Genomic DNA, 19483 nt, shown 5'->3' on the forward strand with positions numbered 1-19483 from the left:
GCCGCAGCGTGTTGTCCGCCCACCTTCCCCACTATAGCCGCCCCGCTTCCGCCCCAAACGCGCTCTAAATGAGCTCTTAACTTAAACTAACATATTAATTAAATGCATTAATTCTAATTTAAATTATAAATAGTGTAAGGAGTTTATGACGAACTGAAAAGCAACATGGGACGGAGGGAGTAGAATGCAATGCTAGATCCAAGGACCGTAGATCAATTGCGGGGCCGAAGGTTGAAGACGAGGGAGGGAGAGAAAGAAGTTTCGTGGCGAGAGGAGGCCACATATGGGCCAAAAGAAGTAACCTGGCCCGGCGCAACACCATCCAATCGACCAAGTGGGAAGCTTGGCTGGATGACTTACCAGCCATATCGGGTGACACGTGCAGATGGGCAAAATGTGACACACTACACGCAAATTTTGTTGATAAAAAACCATTTCTCACATGTATAAATACCCTTCTTTCATTGTAGAGAGAAATATTTTTTTAATAGTAGTTTTTTCAGAGTGTACCTTCCCATTGTTGGGTCGAGATGATCTTTGAATTTCATACCAATGGTGACATTGTGGCTTAGCCATTTAGAAGTGTGCCTCTAATATGGTGTTTACTTAGGGGTGGAGTTTTGTAAATAGTTGCTTGAATAAAATTCTTTAGTCTCCTAGGTTATTTACCCAACACTTATTGTCTTCATTAATTTTATGCTTTTTCAAAATTTTGTTAGTTTAAAACGTATTATTACTTTCTTTGTTCACCAATAAATCGTCTAATGTTGTCATTTTCATCCGTCCACCAATAAACACTCATTTTTTTTTTTACTATTTTAGTAATGAACTCACATTATACTAACTTTATCTTATTCATATTTTATCACTATAACTTTTTTTTTTACTATCTTTTTTGATTGATTTTCCATTACATTCTTTAAAACCTATGCTCAATCAAAATAGCCAACTTTCTATGCTCAGTCAAAATAGCCAACTTTTGGTGGATGGAGGAGTATCATGTGTGTTTATTTTTGATGTTGCTTACAAGAATTTATCTATTCTATATACTTCTATATACTCCTACATCGCAATTTAATTCTCTTATAAATTATGCAAAAAAAAAATCAGTCGAAATTTCTTGTCCATTTTGAGGCTCTTATTATATATCCAGACCAATACATTTAGGCCCAAAGCCCACTTCTTCATTCGTTTGCCCCTTTTACGGTTCTCATCATACATCCTCCTTTTCAGCCCACGACTAATACGATTGATATAAGATTGATTTATTATTGTATCTATTCTAATTAGTTTCTTTAAGAATCTATTTTATTTCGTATTGTATTATGCCTGACAAATGTTTCTGTACCACATTATCAACATACTAGTATTACTTATTCAATTCAAAATATTTAATTATATTAAGATATTTTTTATTTATGCATAATAATATGAGTATATGATTAGTCATTAAATTATATTTGGAGATAATTAGCCATGATGTGACAATGATCTTTTCAATAATAAGATGGTGCATCATATATACTCATCAGCAATTAGACTATAACGTTAACTCACTATACTAGGCTTGATAAATCACCATCTTTCAACGACACTAATTGCAATATATCATTTCGAATCAATAATACTCCTAAAGTAGTCCAATTTTTATATGGGGGGAGACACCCCATCAAAAAAGATGTCTCAACCATCATCGTATTGAAGATTGAAGTGACATTTCAAATATTTTTCAAAAAAGATAATCTTATAGCAATCTTTAATTCAAGATCAAAATAGTACTAATAATCATGTTTAATAAAGTCAAACTCCATCAACCTTATATTGATGATTAATTGATGGAAAACAACATTCAATTTGAAATCAAGAAAATAAATCCCACCGAATTTATATGGTCCAAGTAAAAATTAGAGCATAGAAAAATTTGATCCATTAACTGATTTTCCTATTTTCATTTTTTTTTCTTCTATTTCATTTTTTTATTCATTTTTTTTTGGCTTTTTCCCTTTTTTCTACATTATTATTTTTATTCCTTATCGATTAAAAATATATGTTGCGTGTTCTATAAATGAGACTCTTAGTATTAATTCTAAAAATAATTTATTCATGTTAGCAATAGTCATTTTTTCAAAACAAAATTATAAAAATATAGTAAAATAAAAAATAATAATGATGTGTGTATCTATGTGAAAATGTGTTGTAAAAATAGAATTATGATAGGTAAATTCTACGTCATACTAGTACTCCATATTTGGATAGATTCCTTATTGAAGTAGATTTAGAGAATTTTTGAATATATAATTATTGATATGACACACATGAATTTTTTTTCATTTTCTACCATGACCTCAAAAAGAGAAAGAGAAAAGATTGCCCGCAAGGGCGTAGCGTAGTTGGCAACAGAGAGACAGATGTTGCGGCATCGCCAAAAAGAAAGGAAAAAATAGAAAAACTGAAAAGTGAAGAGCTTTTGCTGGTTTCGATCGGAAGGGGCCCCTAGCATAGTGGCATGTGTTCTTTTCAATTTTCTTGGCATTGTTCAAACCTACTTTTTCTGTCCAAAGTAGATTTTGAGAGCGTCGAAAATGGTTGGAATGTCTCATCACCCTTCACATTACAAATTAATCAATTATTGCTAAATTTTTATTGAATTATTTAGATATTTTAGTGCCTTAGAGCATGCACTTGGCGCCGGGCCCCGCATCCGTCCGCGCCGTGCCAGCAAGCAGGACACGTGGCGAACGACGACGCCGTTGCCTTTGAAATTTTTTATTATTATTAAAAATCGGTTTTTAATTAAAAAAATGATTAAAATTTTAAAAAAAAATCACTTCCAAAAAAAATCTATTTATTACCGTTTTTTACCACTTTTTAATTTTAGCCAATAATTATGTACTTTTTAATTTTAGGCCATGATATTGGGTCTCCAAAAACAATTGGGGTTAGTGCCGCCGGATCAGTAGTCTTCCACGGGTAATATTAGTCAATAATTATGAAAATTTTAATTTTTAGGAGTTTAATTATGTAATTTTTAATTTTTAGGAGTTTAATTATGTAATTTTTAATTTTTAGGATTTTAATTATGTATTTTTTATTTTATTTGTAATTTGTAATATTTATTGTGGTTTTTTAATGAATTTTAATATTATGGAACTGTTTTTGTTTAATTGAATTTTAAATTGAATTGTGCTCGTCCTTGCCGAAAAGCACAGCTGTAGGTGTTGTGCTCTTGCCAGAGAGCAGGCAGGAATAGTGGCGCCGGGCCCACAACCGTGCTCGCTGGCAATAGCACGGTTGTGAATGCTCTTATTTATCTAATCTGTCTTTTTCTTATTGGCCTATCAACAAATTACACTGATATTATTGCATGATTAATTCTCCAAGTAGAGTAGAGTAGTATTTTAGCGACTTGTTTATTCATTGTAATTTTCTGGGAAAAGAGATCAATTAATAATTGCACCATCTTATCTTGCAAAATAAAGTTGAAGTATGATCTACATTAGTCTATCAATTAGGAGTATTTGTAAAGGCTGTAAAGTTATTAGAGCATCTCCAATGGCGAGCGGACAAGCCATAGGCCAGCCATAGGCTAGCCACAACTCCTACTGCCATATTATCAGCACTTAAAAACTTCTCATGCCACATCATCATGACAAGTAACTGGACAAACAATAGGCTAACCGCAATAAACAAAATTATAAAAAAATAAAAAATTATCAATCACACAAAATACGGAATTAATTTTACGACACAGATATGGGAAAATTCAATAATAACATTTAAATTTTAAAAAAGTACATTAATTTAAAAAATTACATTAATTTTTATAAAAAAACCCCTCTTCCACCCACGAGCCCTCGCCTCCGCCTCACTTGTCGTCGCCGCTCGCGTCTGAGCCCCCCAACTGTGCCGCGGCGGCATCCAAATCGACCCGCCTACTCTCGAGCATTGAGTGAAGAAACCTCTTCTCCACGGGGTCAATTGCCGTCTTCCAGTCAGCTAAGATCGTGTACATCTGAGCCCGCGTTTGTTGACGCGCGAAGAAGGCGAACTCGGCTGTCGACTTGCCAACATGGGGGATGCCGACTGGACCTCCTGGGACCCCTGGCGAGCCCGTTGCGCCAACCTTTGACCAACCGGGCGAGTGCGGCGAGTAAAGGCAAGAGGGAATGAGAACTCCTGAACATCCTCGGGGAGGTCGTGGGAACCGCCGTTGCTGCCGCTGTAATCACCGGTATAGTTCAGTCGCTGCTTCTTCGGCCAGCCAACATCGAGATCTGCCCGAAACTTCTCGGAGTCCATCAGCACCTCATAGCAGTTCCAGTAGGTGAACTCCTTATAAAGCCCGGGCACGGGGAAGGCTTTCTTCGCTATCCTCCTGCAGTCCTCGTCAGTTTGGCCACTGGTCTGCATGCGGAGGGCGTTGGTGTACAAGCCCGAAAATCGGGAGACCGCAACCCTGATTCGGTCCCACCCCTTTCGGCACTCCTCCCCTCTGTGTGGCCTCCCCTCCGGGCAAAATGCCTTGTAGGTTGCTGATATTTTAGCCCACAAGTTGGCGATCCTCTGATTGTTCGAATCGAGAGGATCATCGCAAACACTTACCCACGCCTTGGACAGCGCGATGTTCTCCAAATTCGTCCACTTCCTCCGTGTCGGGCTATCGTCATCAGCCGGCTGCGACGACTCGCCGACCACCCTCTTGCCCTTCCCCTAGCCCTTCTTCTTCTTTGGCGCGCCCCGACCCCGCCCTATTCCCCCCGTTTGAACGGGAGTGTCCGCATCCCCGAGATCTATCCCCAACTCCTCTAAGGAGAAAGTATCACACCTAGTGAACTGCGTCTCCGATGGGGTCGATGTGTGCGAAGAAGCAGTCAAAAAATCAAAACTGGGACGATAGACGTTGCCCCCGCCCGCGTCCCCTGCATCCCTGGTTGCCACCACGACATCATCTGCATCTCGGGTTGCATCCCCGGTACCCCCTGCCCGCCCGGCATCGCCGGCCCACCCCGCCCTGCATCCCCTGCCATCCCGGCATACTACCCCCGGATGCCATCCCGGGCATCATCTGCTGCCAAGGGTACATGTTGTAGTACCCGGCCATCGGACCCCATCCACTTCCCACGGGTACCGTGGGAGTTTGAGACCCGCTCGTCACTGGAGTAGACTCGTTGTTGTGCTCCATTTTGCGTTGTTGCTCTTATACAGAAATTAAGATAGAGAGAAACTCGTTAAAACAAGTGGTGCGAATGAAAATTACGTGCAAATCGCGTATATATAGTGTTTCGAAAATTAAATAAAAATAAAGTAAAAAATCGGCTGGCCGATCGGGAGCCTGCAATGGCGGCCAGCCGATCGGAGGGCGCATCGGCCAGCGCCCAAAAATCGGCGTGCGCTCGCCGTTTTTCTCGCCGATTTGCCGCTCGTCGGCTGCAATGGTTCGGCGAGCGGACCGGCCACCGCCATTGTGGATGCTCTTAGTTATGCGCAATTTGGAGGGTGTGCTTTGTTTTTAATCATTTTTTATAGGGAATGCATAAATTTAAATACCGTATCATGATGGACCCGAACCCAAATATTTTGATCTCAAGCATTAACATTTTACTACTAGGTCAACACTCGCAATCATTTTCATTATTATGCTAATTTATTTATATGTATATTTCGATAAATAATTTAGTTAAAAATAATTTAACAAAGTAGAATTTTAACCATTCTTTTTAATCTGAATTTATTTTTACTTTCCATTTATAATTTGAATCATGTAAAAACTTTTTTATCCCTTGAGTTAAGCGGGTTTTTTTTCCACATGATTTCATAAAAATTGGTAGTTTTGCATTTTGCTTATGAGAAGTGGACTGTATCACCCTAACCCATTCACACAAAAATTATTATTCCTACTATTAAAGATAAACTACAATTCACACTAAATATATAAATTTGATTAATAATGATTTGTGTCATCAACATTAAAAATGTTCTGAAAAACGTTTCCCACTTTTTTTTTTCATTTAGAACCCACAGCCTCCGAAAAGTCAGAAAACACTCAAAATTGGAGATACAAATAGAAATATAGAATTAACATTACAAATCAATGTACATCTTCTACGTTAATTTAGTGTAAATAAACCTAATGATTGTCTATTTTTAAAAATTTGTTAATTTTTTAATATTACTACAATTATACAGTTTGGCAAAGATGCCATTTTATTAATGAATGTTTCCTTTTCACAATTTTGTACGAGTATATATAAATGATACCACATGATGTAGTTGTAGTGTCACATGGCGGTATCAATTATTCTTAGAGCAACCGCAACGGCGGATGTCCCGGCGGACGTCGGACCGGCGTGCCGGACGTCCGCGTGAGGCGGACGCGGACGTCGCTTGCTGACACTGGAGTTCCGCGGATTTCCGCCGACGTCCGTCGGGACGTCCGCCATTGCGGGTTCCCGACGGACGTCCCGTCGGAAATACCGATTTTAATTAAAAAAAAACTCTATATATATACTGCTCATTGAGGAGTGAGACGGGGGCAGCATTTGTCGAAGCTTGAGGTTGTTTTTTTTGAACTATGTATTTTTTTAATAATTATGTATGTTTTTGTTTTAAATAAAGTAGTTGCATTTTCTCTGTATTCGTGTCGAAATTTTAATTCCGTAAATTGTTTAATTTGGTGAATTTGTGAAATTTTATTATTGTGGATGTCCGTCGGGATGTCCGCCATTGTGCAGTGGGATGTCCTTATGACGTGGCAGTGCAGTGGGATGTCCTTATGACGTGACATGAGGTGTTTTTGGGAAGTCCGTCAGGATATCCGTCCCACTATGGATGCTCTTGACTTCATAGGTCCACATTAATTCCTGGATCTTACTTATATTAATGATGACGATGTAGTCTTTTCTATATATATGGCCCATTTCCACCCTTTTCATAAATGGATATTTTACACTTTTTATATATTTTTTTATTTTGGTGCAGTATAACATCTTTCCCTCCTTTTTTAGAAACGCACATGATAAATTTTACTCACTTATAAAAGTTGGAATAATTGTGAATACATTAGGACTTAGAGGCAAAATTTTATTCAAATAAATTAGATTAGATTTTCCAGTTGAAAATGGGAAGATTATATAACCTTCACAAATTATTATCTAGATTTATCATTTTTATAATTCAAGCATATGATAAAACCAATACAAAATGTTTGCATGAGTGAAAATGTGAAATGGTTAATTTTTTCCACCTTTAAATTTAGTTGATTTTTGTAACATGCAATATAGTATATATATTGTTGGAAATATTGCTGCCTTTAATTATTACTCCTTCCATTCCAACTAAGTTGAGTCGTATTCCTCTTTGGGATGTCCTAACTAACTTGAATCATTTCATTTTTTTTAAAAAAACTAAACATTCAATCACTCTTACTTAATTCCATTATCTACTCTACTCTCTCTTTATCTTTCCTACTTTATTCATCCTCATACTTTTCAACACAATTTCTTAACCTTCGTGTCCAAAAGTTATGTCTTAACTTAGTTGGGAGGGGGTGAGTATTATTTTTTATTAAAAAAATTTAAATTTATTTATTGTGTATATATTTAGGCAAAAGCTTCTATCAATAATTCAAACTATCCAAAAATATTTTTTAAATAAAATTTAAATCATAATCCCTATTATTTTATCGCAAACAAGAATAGAAGGTCTTAAATTTAGAATAAAAAAAACTCTTTATTGGGATAGGTGCTGTCCTGCCTCCTGCCCAACCCCAGTCGCTTCCTCCTTACCCACTTACATAAAGTTGCAAAATTGTCTCTACTCACCAAATAATTTTAGTACTTTGAGATGAACATACTCTGATAAATAATTTCAATTATTGTGATATTTCATACTGTTTGTCAAATTTATAATAAAACTTATTATCCATCTTTATAATTCGGCGAAGAGTTTTTAAATTTTGGTAAATATTGTGTCAGAAAAAATTGAAACTCATTAGATTCACATAATGTGGTAGTACAAGAAATATTTAGAGAAATTGATTTGATATCCAGTCCACTAATTAGTTATATTTCCATCACGCATTCAGAATTAGAGCAGTCACGCCTTCTTTAATTTTTAAACAACCTTTTGACGATCTCGATACCTTTTGGATTTTTTAGAATTTTTGGGAAAAAAAAGAAATTGAATAGTGTTTTTAGGAGTATTACTCTTTATTTAGAGTACAATGTAGGTAAATGGCTAAAATGACGACTACCAAAATAATTATAATGATTAATATTAGAGGCATCGCAGCGATTGGCGAAAGTACACTATCATTTCGAATTCACTGAGATAATTTTTTGGAATTTTGCAGTGAGAGTACGATCTTAATCTCCTAGTAAACTGCCAAGTTCATGATATAATTTTAAAAATCAGTTAAAAAAATTACTTATAGATATTAGATTTTCTTTAACTATCTTATGATAAAAAAAAATTAGATTTAGTTCAGTAGTACTCCATTCGTCCCATAAAAGATGTCATATTTGTGGGATGACACGTGATTTTGGGAGGTTTTATTTTGTGTGTTAAATGAAGAGAGAAAATAAAATTTTTATATTCATGTGAGAGAACTTTTTCTAAAAATAAAAATATGACATCTTTTATAAGACAAACTAAAAAAGAAAGTGTGACATCTATTATGGGACATTTGTAATACTCCCTCTGTCCCGTGTTACTTGCACTATTTTCTTTTCTGGGCATCCCAAGTTATTTGCACTCTTTCCATTTTTAGTAAAAATTATCACCTACAGGCGCAATTATTGACTTTGCTATACACTCATTCCTTAATCTCCGTGCTGAAAAGCAAATGTGCGAGTAGCCCGGGACGGAGGGAGTATAATATTACTATCATATTTTTTCAACTAAGTAATGTCAATTTTTTATAAATAAATAATGTTAATTTATTGTCCGTGACATCCCTACATATTTTTCGAGTATTAATATAATACTACTCTCTGCATCCGCCATTAAATGTCTCATTTTTTTCTTTCTCGTTTGACTGCCAATAAATATCTCATTTTACTTTTATCATATTTTGTAAGTGGACCATATATTCCATTAACTAATTTTATACACATTTTATTATAAAATTAATATATAAAAGTATGCCCCACATTCCATTAATTTTTCTACTCACCTCACTTCATAAAATCAAACAATTTCTCAAACAATTTCTTAAAAATGTGCCGGTCAAATATGAGATATTTAATGGCAGACGGAAGGAGTACAATTTACCAAAAATTACCATTGAATAATTGAGACAAATTCAAATTTTATTACTTTTCTAAATAAAATTTAAAGTTATTTATCAAACCAGAATTTCCACATTTTATATTTTTGTCTAAAAGTATCCTTGTATAATTTGAAGATATTCTCTCCAATTATTTATATTGTCACCGCACATCATTGAAGTGTGTAAACACGAGACACGATGAGCTTATAGATGCAAAAGATACTCCTAGCATCTCATAATAGATGACATTTTTAAAAATGAGACGATATTTTTTTAGAAGATACTCCCTCAGCCTCTGTTCGTGAATAGTAATCCCGTTTTTCCATTTTAGATCATCCGTTTTTCCATAAATGGTAATAGAGTCACACCTTCCACTAACTTATTCCACACACATTTTATTTAAAACTAATATATACACTTGAGATCTTTATTCCACTAACTTTTTTGCACTCACTTTTCTTAATATTTCTTAAAATTCGTGCCGTTTATAAATTAGACTCCTAATGGTGGACTGAGGAAATATTGTTTTGTGTTTTAAGTAGAGAGAGAAAATAATACAGTTATATTAATGTGAGATATATAACTTTAAAAAAAAAGAAAATGTAATATTTTTTGTAGGACAAATTAGAAAGAAAAGTATAACATGTATTATGTAAAGAAGTGAGTACTGTACTACTTAATACTTGTCTCTGTAGATGCACATCATGGATAAAAAATACATATACTTTAATTTCTTTGTAGATACATACACATAGATGAAAAAAAGATACTTATAATTAAATTTCTTTGTAGATATACACTTATAGATTAAAAAAATACTTATAATATAATTAGATAGATTTAGGATTTCTAGAATAAGAAGATTAAATAGAAAAGAAAATTTAATAATTGAACAATTATGTTCCCATTTAAATGTGGATAGAAGAAAGCAAGTGGCAATGAAACACTCTTTCAGTCAACAGCAGGTTTAGCATGTTTTAAAACTTGACACAAAACAGCAAACCGCCTTTTCTCTCTCTATCCATGGCCGGTGCTCGGTAAAATACATATCTCCATAAATATCTCTTCCTTTATCGCATTTCAACCATTCTCTCGCTTGGAGAGAGTGAGTCAGTGAATAGTTTCTTTCAGACAAGTTCCTCTTTTTAAGAAATGATACTCTGTCCTATTGATCCATCATCTTCTACTCCTAGGTCGCCATGAGCAAACAGGATATGTTGAAGGTTCAGGTACTAATTTAAGTTTAACGCTCTATCTCTCTTTCTTTCTCTAAATTCAGCTGTTTAATCTGTGCAGACATGTGTTCTAAGAGTGAATATACACTGCGAGGGGTGTATGCACAAGGTGAAAAAGAAGCTGCAGAAGGTTGATGGTAAGTTCTTATTTTGATTTGTTAGGGTGAAAAATTATTTGATTGTTTTCAGAAAAAAAATTGTGGGAGTGTCTCCATTCCTACCGCACCTCTCACAACTTAATAAAATAATCTTATAATGTGTGATGATGGTGGTATTATTTTATTAAGTTGTGAATGTGGATTATGAATGGTGGAGTAGGAGATCCGCTCCTCCGCTATTTAGTAGGAGTGTTATTTTGATTTCAAGGATATTTGGAATTGGGTGGAAAATTATTTGAAAAAAATGTGAGTGTATAAGGTGATTGTATTTAGTAGGTGTTATTTTAATTTGAAGGGAATTAGGATGAAAATTTTTTTGATGGTTTTTTTTAAAAAAATTGCAGGAGTGTATAAGGTGAGTATAGATGCGGAGCAGGGGAAGGTGATGGTGTCGGGAAATGCGGATCCGGCGAGCCTCATCGAGAAGCTGGAGAAATCCGGCAAGCACGCCGAGCTGTGGGGCCCACAGAAGGGCGGTGGAGCGATGCCGTTTCAGATCTCTCAGGAGCAGCTGAAGAAGTTCCAATTGAATAACTTCAACAAGAATAATCAGAAGAAGGGAAACGACCACCACCACAACCAGATGAAGAATGGATTCGTTGAGCTTCCTTTTAAGATAGGAGGCGAGAAAGCTCCGGCCAAGGAGCAGAAGGCGGTCAGATTCGAGCTGCCGGAAGATGAGGATGACTTTGATGATGATGACTACGATGATGATGATGATTATTCGGATGACTTTGATGAGGATGTGGATGTGGATGATTTCGAGGATGAGTTTGAGCATGTGAAGCATAGTAAGCCACTGAAAGGGGGAGAGAAGCCGAGTAAAGGGGATAAATTAGATAAAGGAGGTGGTGGTGGAAAAGAGAGGAAGAAGGCGAAGAAGGGCGGCGGCGGTGGTGGGATTGATATGTTTTTCAAAGGAATGTTGAGCAAGGCCGCCGGCGGGAAGAAGGGGAAATCGGAGAAGAGTGGCAAGAAGGGTGAGAGCAAGAAAGAGGATGGCGGCGGCGGCAAGAAGGGTGGTGGTGGATTTGAGTTGGGAGATGGTAAAAAGGGGAAGAAAGATGATGATGGTTGGAGCAAGAAAGGAGGAGAAAATTTCCATGGAGGTAAACAACAACAACATGGTTTTGGTGAGATGAAAGCCAACCATAAAGGCGGCGGTGGCGGTGGAGGTGGCGGTGGAAGGAATATGGAGATGATGGGGGGTTTTCCGGCGGTGGCGGGGATGCCTGCGATGAACGGTAGCCGCTTCCCAGGGGCGGGACAGGGGAATCCGTATAGCCAGCAGCAGCAATACATGGCTCAGATGATGATGATTAATCAGCAGCGCGAGCAAGGTCATGAGGCGGCCTATCATCCGATGGCGTATGCAAGGCCACCGCCTCCCGTGCACATGGGCTACGGATCGATGCAGCCCATGGGGTACGGAGGGCCGCCCCCGATGCATCCCATGGGATACTGGCCGCCGCAGCCGGCCACGGGGGAGTATGCTCATATGTTCAGCGATGAGAACACTGATAGTTGTAGTATTATGTAAATTTTTGGTTGTGTTTTGCCATGAATTAGTATTATCATGATCGATTGTTATTTTTATCAAGTTTTAATGTTATGAAGTAGTAGTAGGGTTGATTAGTTCTTGGTTTTTACGAGGAGAAAATGAGATATGTTTGATTTGATTGTGGATTTGTTTGGTCAAATATTGTCCGTGACAGCTTGGAATATTTTATGGCAGGAAACAGCAAATGTTCTTGATTGTTATTATTTATTTTGTTATTACAGCTTTATTTTGGAAGGATTGTTGAATTTTGAAAGAGAGTCTATTCATTTGGTTTTGTGCACATTCAGGATTTGGACGTTGGGATAGTTGCTTTCTTTGGTGTGTGTCAGTGTGTGTTTTCTTTTTTTGTTTTGGTCCGTGTGTACTGTGTAGTGTTACATCTAAACTTTTAGACTCGTGAAATACTATCAATTTTGACTTGGGATGTAATTGAATACGAGTAAATTTTACTTACTCAAGTAGTCAATACTCACTTCATCCCAAGATAAGCCGTCTCAAGATAAGCAGGATGGAGGGAGTATTGCATAATCCATTAATTAATAAATGGAGTAGTTAATAGATTATGGTATAATCCAATATTTTATTACAGGTGATTGGATCGTATTGAATCTCAAAACATGAAGACGCAGAGATAAGATATACTGTCCCCCACGGCCCCACCCCACCACAAAATAAAATTAATGAAAACAAAAAATAGTAAAATTATTATAATGATAAAATGCAACTGAGCAGTCTGATCCAACTAGTTGGGATATGATACGACAAGCTGTAAAACTCCAAACCATTTCAGGAACCCAACATGTTGTGTGCAATTCATCATCTTTGTTTATAGACATAATTTCATTCCAATTTTTTTATGTAACATTGCTAGTAAAGTTTAATTGGAAAATTATAATTTTCGCCGGGTGTTGTGTCGAGTTTATATATTATGCTAATTATTTTGAAGATTTAAAATGTTTTAAGATTGTTTTTATTTTAATTGATGTAACTAAAAAATCAATTTTTTTCATTCAAATATATTTTTCTTTTAATTATCATTTTACGTTCTAATTTTCTAATTATGTCATTTATAAAAATAGGACGCAATAGTGAATTAATAAAACTAACAATTTGTATTTTGCACTATTATAACAATAATTTCTGTTTTATGTAGTACGAAATTAAATGGTATGCAAAATAATAATCAGCCCAACATTCAAACAAACTTCAAATTTGTGGCCCATCACAGCTCTTTAAAATAGCCCGTAGACAAGGCTCAAACACAATTTATATTGTATATTAAAATAGGTGTAAATATTCTACACTTGTTTGCATAATTGTTATTTGTCTTTCTGCCAATATATAAACAAGTTAAATTAGAAATCAATGATATTAAAATCATAAATTAACGACATTAGAAATTGATTAGATACCACGCACAATGAAAAAAATTAAAGTAATTATATACTGTTATAGTGTATCGAATACACTAATACAGCACATTATTTTTAATAATATAGCAGAATAATAAATACTCCTACAATAGATCATCTTCCAGTATATTAAAAAGTCATGTTTCGTCACATTTAAATTAAATTGATGGTAAGTACTCAAACTGGTTTATAATTAGTGTATATCTTTAGACTATTAGTCCTAGGTAGTAGTTGTAGTTGAAATATTCATTACTATTTTATTGCATAAATTACACAGATAAATCGCCAACCGATTTTTCCTAAACGTTCTCTACATAGTCTTGATAATTAATTCTTGCTTCAAAGTTGATGGGGTACGTACTAAACAAGCCCAATAGCAGTGACGGCCCATCAGCCCAAAGCCCAAGGAAGAGTATCAGTTCGGCATTACCAAAGAGTTCGGCCCCAGCCTACAGCTCGGTAAAAGCCAACCGATCAGTTCGGCATTACCAAAGAGTTCGGCCCCAGCCTACAGCTCGGTAAAAGCCGACCAGTCAAGCTCTACTCTCAGATCGGCTAAAGCTGCTCGGCAATAGTTCAGCAGTTCGGTCTCAGTATTAGACCGAACTGGAAGATAGTCAACTCATGCAGGATAGTGGACCAAGTACAGAGATAGTGGACTCATGCAGGATCTCATGCAAGATAGTGGACCCATGCAGGATCTCCATGACCTCCACGACATCCACAACCATCATTAGTGGTGATGCAAGCCACGATCTTAGTTCAATGTATAAATAGAACTTAGATCAGATAGAAAGGGGTTAAGTTCTAAAGAAGTTCTCTAGAGATAAAAGATCAAATAGCAAGTCTGTATTGTAAGCTGTAGAAAACAGATCAAGCAATACAACTCTGCCCTCTTTTCTTCCCGTGGACGTAGATTTACCTCAGTAAATCGAACCACGTAAATCTCTGTGTCGTGATCTGTATTTTCTAGCTTTCATCACCATCAAAAATTCGCCCAACCATCACTGGCGCCGTCTGTGGGAAACAGAGAACCAAATTTGTGATAAAGCGAATTTTTGACCCTTTTTCCACCCCAAAAAAATGCATACCAGATCACATAACACCCATAATACCGTTCGTGATAACCGTGAGGAAGCTAGTCCAGCTCGCAGGTCTGAAAAACGGCCTCGGGAGACATCTACCTCCGGTTCTCACGAAGAAGGAACAAGCCACTCCAGGAGAGATCGCACCGAGTCTTCCCAGCAGCCCGATTTAAATGAAGCTGTCAAGCTGTTCTTGGCCGAGAAGCAGGAGGAGTTCTTAACCTTCCTGCAGAAGAGCCAACAGCCGGAGAAGACAACGGCGGATTCTCCCTCCTCATCCAGACATGAAAGTCACTACCGCAGTAGTGACGTGTCTTCCAGGAGAAAGAATCCTCAACCCCGACATGTTCCTGTTCCTCCTCGGTACCGGAACCACAGGAGAACTCCATCTCCTCCGTACCGAAGAGATGTCGGGTTCGCCATGTACGGAGCATTAAAGACTCCGTTCTCGGACGATATCACCCGAACTCCCCTTCCACAGAACTACCGAACTCCGTCGATGACTTATGACGGGTTGGTGGATCCTCATGACTTCCTGGGACGCTATCAGTATAATATGGCGAACCAGGGTCTCAATGAGGTCCATATGTGCAAGCTGTTTCCCGAGCTGCTTATCGGGAACGCAAGAAGGTGGTTCGATAGCCTCCCCCAAGGCAGCATTAGATCTTACCGAGATCTAATGGATGCTTTCCACAGGAGGTTCTTTCAGAAAGCGGAAGCCCGAATCACTTCGGCTCAGCTGCTTTCTATACGTCAAGGTCGCGACGAAAAGATCAGCGACTTTTTGACGAGATTCCACAAGGAATGCCTACAAGTAGATGATCTCAATGATCTACTTGTCATTTCGGCATTCCAAAATGGAATCCTGCCCGGAGCTCTCTACAGAAAGCTCGTGGAATGCAGTCCGCAAACAGCTCAAGAGATGTGGGACATTGCGGACCAGTTCTCCCGTGCCGATGAGGCAGACCGTCGAAAACGGTCTTTAGACAGCTCATCCCGAGAAGAGAAAAAGAAGCCCGATCAAAGCGGCCAGGTGCTTCCTCGCCGAACTCCTTTTGAAAGAATTCAAAGGGCACCGGTACAAGGCAGATTGGGGCCACGTCTCAATCCTGAGAAGCCGCCCGCTCAGTTCGTACCATTAAACAAGTCAAGAGCGGAAATTTTCGAACTACATTCCGATATGTTCGAAAAACCAAAGCGGATGACGAAATCAGCCGCGCGGCGACCTCAGGATCAATATTGCTCCTTCCATCAAGCCCACGGTCACGATACCGAGGAGTGCCGAAATTTGGCTGCAGGTATTGATGTTCTTGTGAAAACAGGAACGTTAAAAAAATACCAAAGCAAGCAGCCGAAAAAGAACAAAAGGCAGAGAGGTGCGAACTGCAATCCTCAGGATCCGAAAAGGCATGAGGATCCCGAAGACGACGACGAGCCGCAATATGATGGAGTAATCCAGACTATTGATGCTCTCCCTGCCGGGAAGACTAAGTCGTCCCTAAAAGCAGAACGCAGAGGTTCCAATCAAGAGGAGCCAACACATAAAAGGCTGAAGAAAGACGAAGTGATTACATTTTCAGATGCCGATCCCGTCCCAGCCATCTCTCCTCACCAAGACGCTATTGTCATTCAAGCCGGAGTGGCAAACAAACTGATCCACAGAGTATTTGTGGATACAGGAGCGTCAGTCAGCATTCTTTTTAAAGAATGTTTCGATAAAATGGAAGTGGATCCAGCTCGGCTCAGTCCGGCTCCACTTCCTCTGAAAAGTTTCGCCCAGGAGGACACCCGCCCTGAAGGTATTATCAGCCTTCCGATCACGGTGGGAAAAGCGCCTACAAGCTCCAATACGATGATCGAGTTCTTTGTGGTGAAAGCTCGGTCCCCGTACAACATCATCCTGGGGAGAGACTGGCTCAACACAGTTCGGGCCGTTTGCTCTACTTATCACCTCACCATCAAGATCCCCACTAAAGGTGGGATAGCGGTCATCCGAGGTGATCAAAAGAGAGCAAAAGAATGTCTGCAGATTGCGCTTAAAAGTGCCGAGCAATCAGTTCGGCACCATCAAGCATAGCAATCACAGCAACCGGAGTCAGAGGCAAGCGAGATGACCGAAGTCACTTCAGAGCCGAACTCAATGACCGTTCAGTTATACGAAGATGATCCATCCAGAACGGTCAAGATCGGCTTCGCAGGAACGCCTCTACTCCGGGAAAAGACCATTCAGCTCCTCAAGGAGTACAAAGATGTCTTTGCATGGTCTCCGTTGGACATGACCGGAGTGCCCCCCGAGGTAATCACTCATCGGTTAAATATTGATCCTTCAATCCGGCCAGTAAAACAGAAGCAAAGACTCTTTGCGGCAGAAAGAAGCCAAGTCATCCATGACGAAGTCCGCCAATTACTAAAAGCGGATGTACTATTCGAGGTGAAATATCCTTCTTGGGTGGCCAATCCTGTGATGATCAAGAAAAAAGGAGGAGGATGGCGGATGTGCATAGATTTTACCGATCTAAACAAGCACTGTCCTAAAGATTGCTATCCCCTTCCGAATATAGATAAAAAGTAGAAGCTTTGATCGGCTTCGAAATTTTCTGTTTTCTTGATTTATACAAAGGATATCACCAAGTGTTGATGGATGAGAGTGACGCTCCGAAAACAGCTTTCATTACCGATTTCGGCATTTTCGCTTATAAAAAGATGCCATTCGGTTTAAAGAATGCCGGAGCCACTTATCAAAGGATGGTAGACAAGCTTTTTCGGCACCTAATCGGAAAACAGGTTGAAGTGTATGTCGACGACATAGTTGTCAAAAGCAAAAGCACTTCGGAGTACGAAGACAACCTCAAATCCACTCTCGACGTGCTCCGAAAAGCCAACCTCAAACTCAACCCCCAAAAATGTACCTTTTTGGTAGATTCGGGAAAATTTCTGGGTTGTTGGGTTTCAAAGGACGGACTCAAGGCAAATCCCTCAAAAGTTCAAGTTATTCAGAACATGGCGATGCCGAAGTCCATACACGATGTGCAAAGACTAACTGGATGTCTAGCCGCATTGAATAGATTCCTTTCCCAAGCAGCCGAAAAGCAACTGCCGTTCTTCAAAGTGTTAAAAAAGGCACCAAAGTTTGAGTGGGGAGCCGAGCAGAAAAAGGCTTTTGACGAGCTCAAAAGTTATTTAGCCGAGCTTCCAATTCTCTCTGCTCCAACAGATGCCGAAGTGATTTTCTTATACTTAGCGGCATCCGATCAAACCATTAGCGCGGTGCTTGTACGAGAAGAAGGCCTAAAGCAGTTTCCCATCTACTTTACAAGCCGAGCATTAAGAGGTCCAGAAACAAGGTATCAACCTCTGGAAAAAATTGCTCTGGCGTTAGTAAATGCAGCAAGGAGACTGCGGCCATACTTCTATGCTCACAAGGTATGCGTCTTAACCGATCTGCCTCTTCGGCAAGTTTTGACCAAGCCAGAAGCATCATGCAGAATCGCCAAATGGGCCATAGAGCTGGGAGAACACTCAATCGAGTACCTACCTCGGAAAGCCATCAAGGGACAAGCCTTGGCAGATTTTCTTGCAGAGGCCAAGTTCGATCAAGCAATCCCTGTCATTGCCGAACAGAAAAATTCTGCCAATGCCGAACTAGCACAGCCCTTGGAATCCGAAGAAGAGCCGCCGGACTGCTGGAGCGGATTCGTAGATGGAGCTTCGAATAAAACGGGAAGTGGAGCTGGTATTCTGCTTATCGCTCCCGATGGACACGAGGTAACCTATTCACTTCGGTTCTCATTCCCAACCACTAATAACGAAGCCGAATACGAAGCCCTCCTTGCCGGACTCCAGCTAGCGCAAAGTCTATGTATCAAGTCTCTCAAAATCCATTGTGATTCACAAGTCATAGTGAATCACATGTTGGGTACAAGTGAAGCCCGTGATGAGAGGATGAGGAAATATTTAGACAAAGCGCGAAGCATTAGCCGAAGTTTCTCTTATTTTCGGATAATCCGCATTCCCAGAGCAGAAAACAGCCAAGCAGATACTTTAAGTAAGTTAGCAGCATGTCCAAGCTCAAAAGTGGAGGAATTGATGCATCGAAGCATTGATAAAGCTGAGGTACATTCAGTAACCAGCTCGCCGAACTGGATGACGCCGATCTTACAGTATCTAGATCAAGGACAACTGCCCGAGGATAAGAGAGAAGCTCGGAAAATCACATGCCGAGCACTTCGGTACGAACTTCATGGAGGAGTCTTATACAGAAAGTCCTACCTTCAGCCGTTATTACGATGTATAGGGCCAGAAGAGACGGACTACATCCTCAGAGAAGTTCATGAAGGATCGTGCGGCAGCCACATCGGAGCTAGAGCTTTAGCTAAAAAAGTTCTAAGATGGGGATATTATTGGCCAACCTTGGTACAAGAAGCAGTGCAGCTCGTCAAGACATGCCCGAAGTGCCAAATCCATGCAAATATCCCAAGGATGCCGCAGACCGATCTATCCACTATGCAAAGCCCTTGGCCTTTTATGCAATGGGGTATAGACATAGTAGGACCACTACCACAAGCTCCTCGGCAAATAAAATTCCTAATCGTTGCCGTGGACTACTTTACGAAGTGGGTGGAAGCTGAACCATTAGCTACGATAACGAGCTCGAAGGCATTGGATTTCGTCTGGAAGAACATAGTGTGCCGATTTGGCATACCCCACATCCTCATCTCGGATAACGGGACTCAGTTCACCGACAAGACGTTCAAGAATTGGTGC

The 19483-nt window shown here is 39.1% G+C and overlaps 1 protein-coding gene across 2 annotated transcripts; it reads left to right on the plus strand.

The window, feature by feature from the left end:
• Positions 1–10211: 10211 nt before the first annotated feature.
• LOC121804765 (heavy metal-associated isoprenylated plant protein 32-like) lies at positions 10212–12425 on the plus strand. 2 transcript variants are annotated; one of them, XM_042204419.1, is made up of 3 exons: positions 10212–10491; positions 10565–10640; positions 11006–12425. In XM_042204419.1, the coding sequence occupies exons 1-3, from the start codon at positions 10468–10470 to the stop codon at positions 12199–12201; spliced, it is 1296 nt and encodes a 431-aa protein (XP_042060353.1). In that variant the 5' UTR covers positions 10212–10467; the 3' UTR covers positions 12202–12425. The 2 variants fall into 2 exon arrangements, with proteins under 2 accessions (XP_042060353.1, XP_042060351.1); XM_042204417.1 differs by having other exon boundaries at positions 10214–10497.
• Positions 12426–19483: the final 7058 nt, after the last annotated feature.

This window comes from Salvia splendens, chromosome 5, assembly GCF_004379255.2.
Source record: "Salvia splendens isolate huo1 chromosome 5, SspV2, whole genome shotgun sequence".
Classification (NCBI taxonomy): Eukaryota; Viridiplantae; Streptophyta; class Magnoliopsida; order Lamiales; family Lamiaceae; genus Salvia; species Salvia splendens.

Bases quoted from the DNA above. Each gene is read 5' to 3' on its own strand.
- LOC121804765 (XM_042204417.1), top strand. From the start codon at position 10,468: ATGAGCAAACAGGATATGTTGAAGGTTCAG. The intron at 10,498-10,564 runs GTACTAATTTAA...TAATCTGTGCAG, and splicing joins AGGATATGTTGAAGGTTCAG to ACATGTGTTCTAAGAGTGAA. The intron at 10,641-11,005 runs GTAAGTTCTTAT...AAAAAATTGCAG, and splicing joins GAAGCTGCAGAAGGTTGATG to GAGTGTATAAGGTGAGTATA.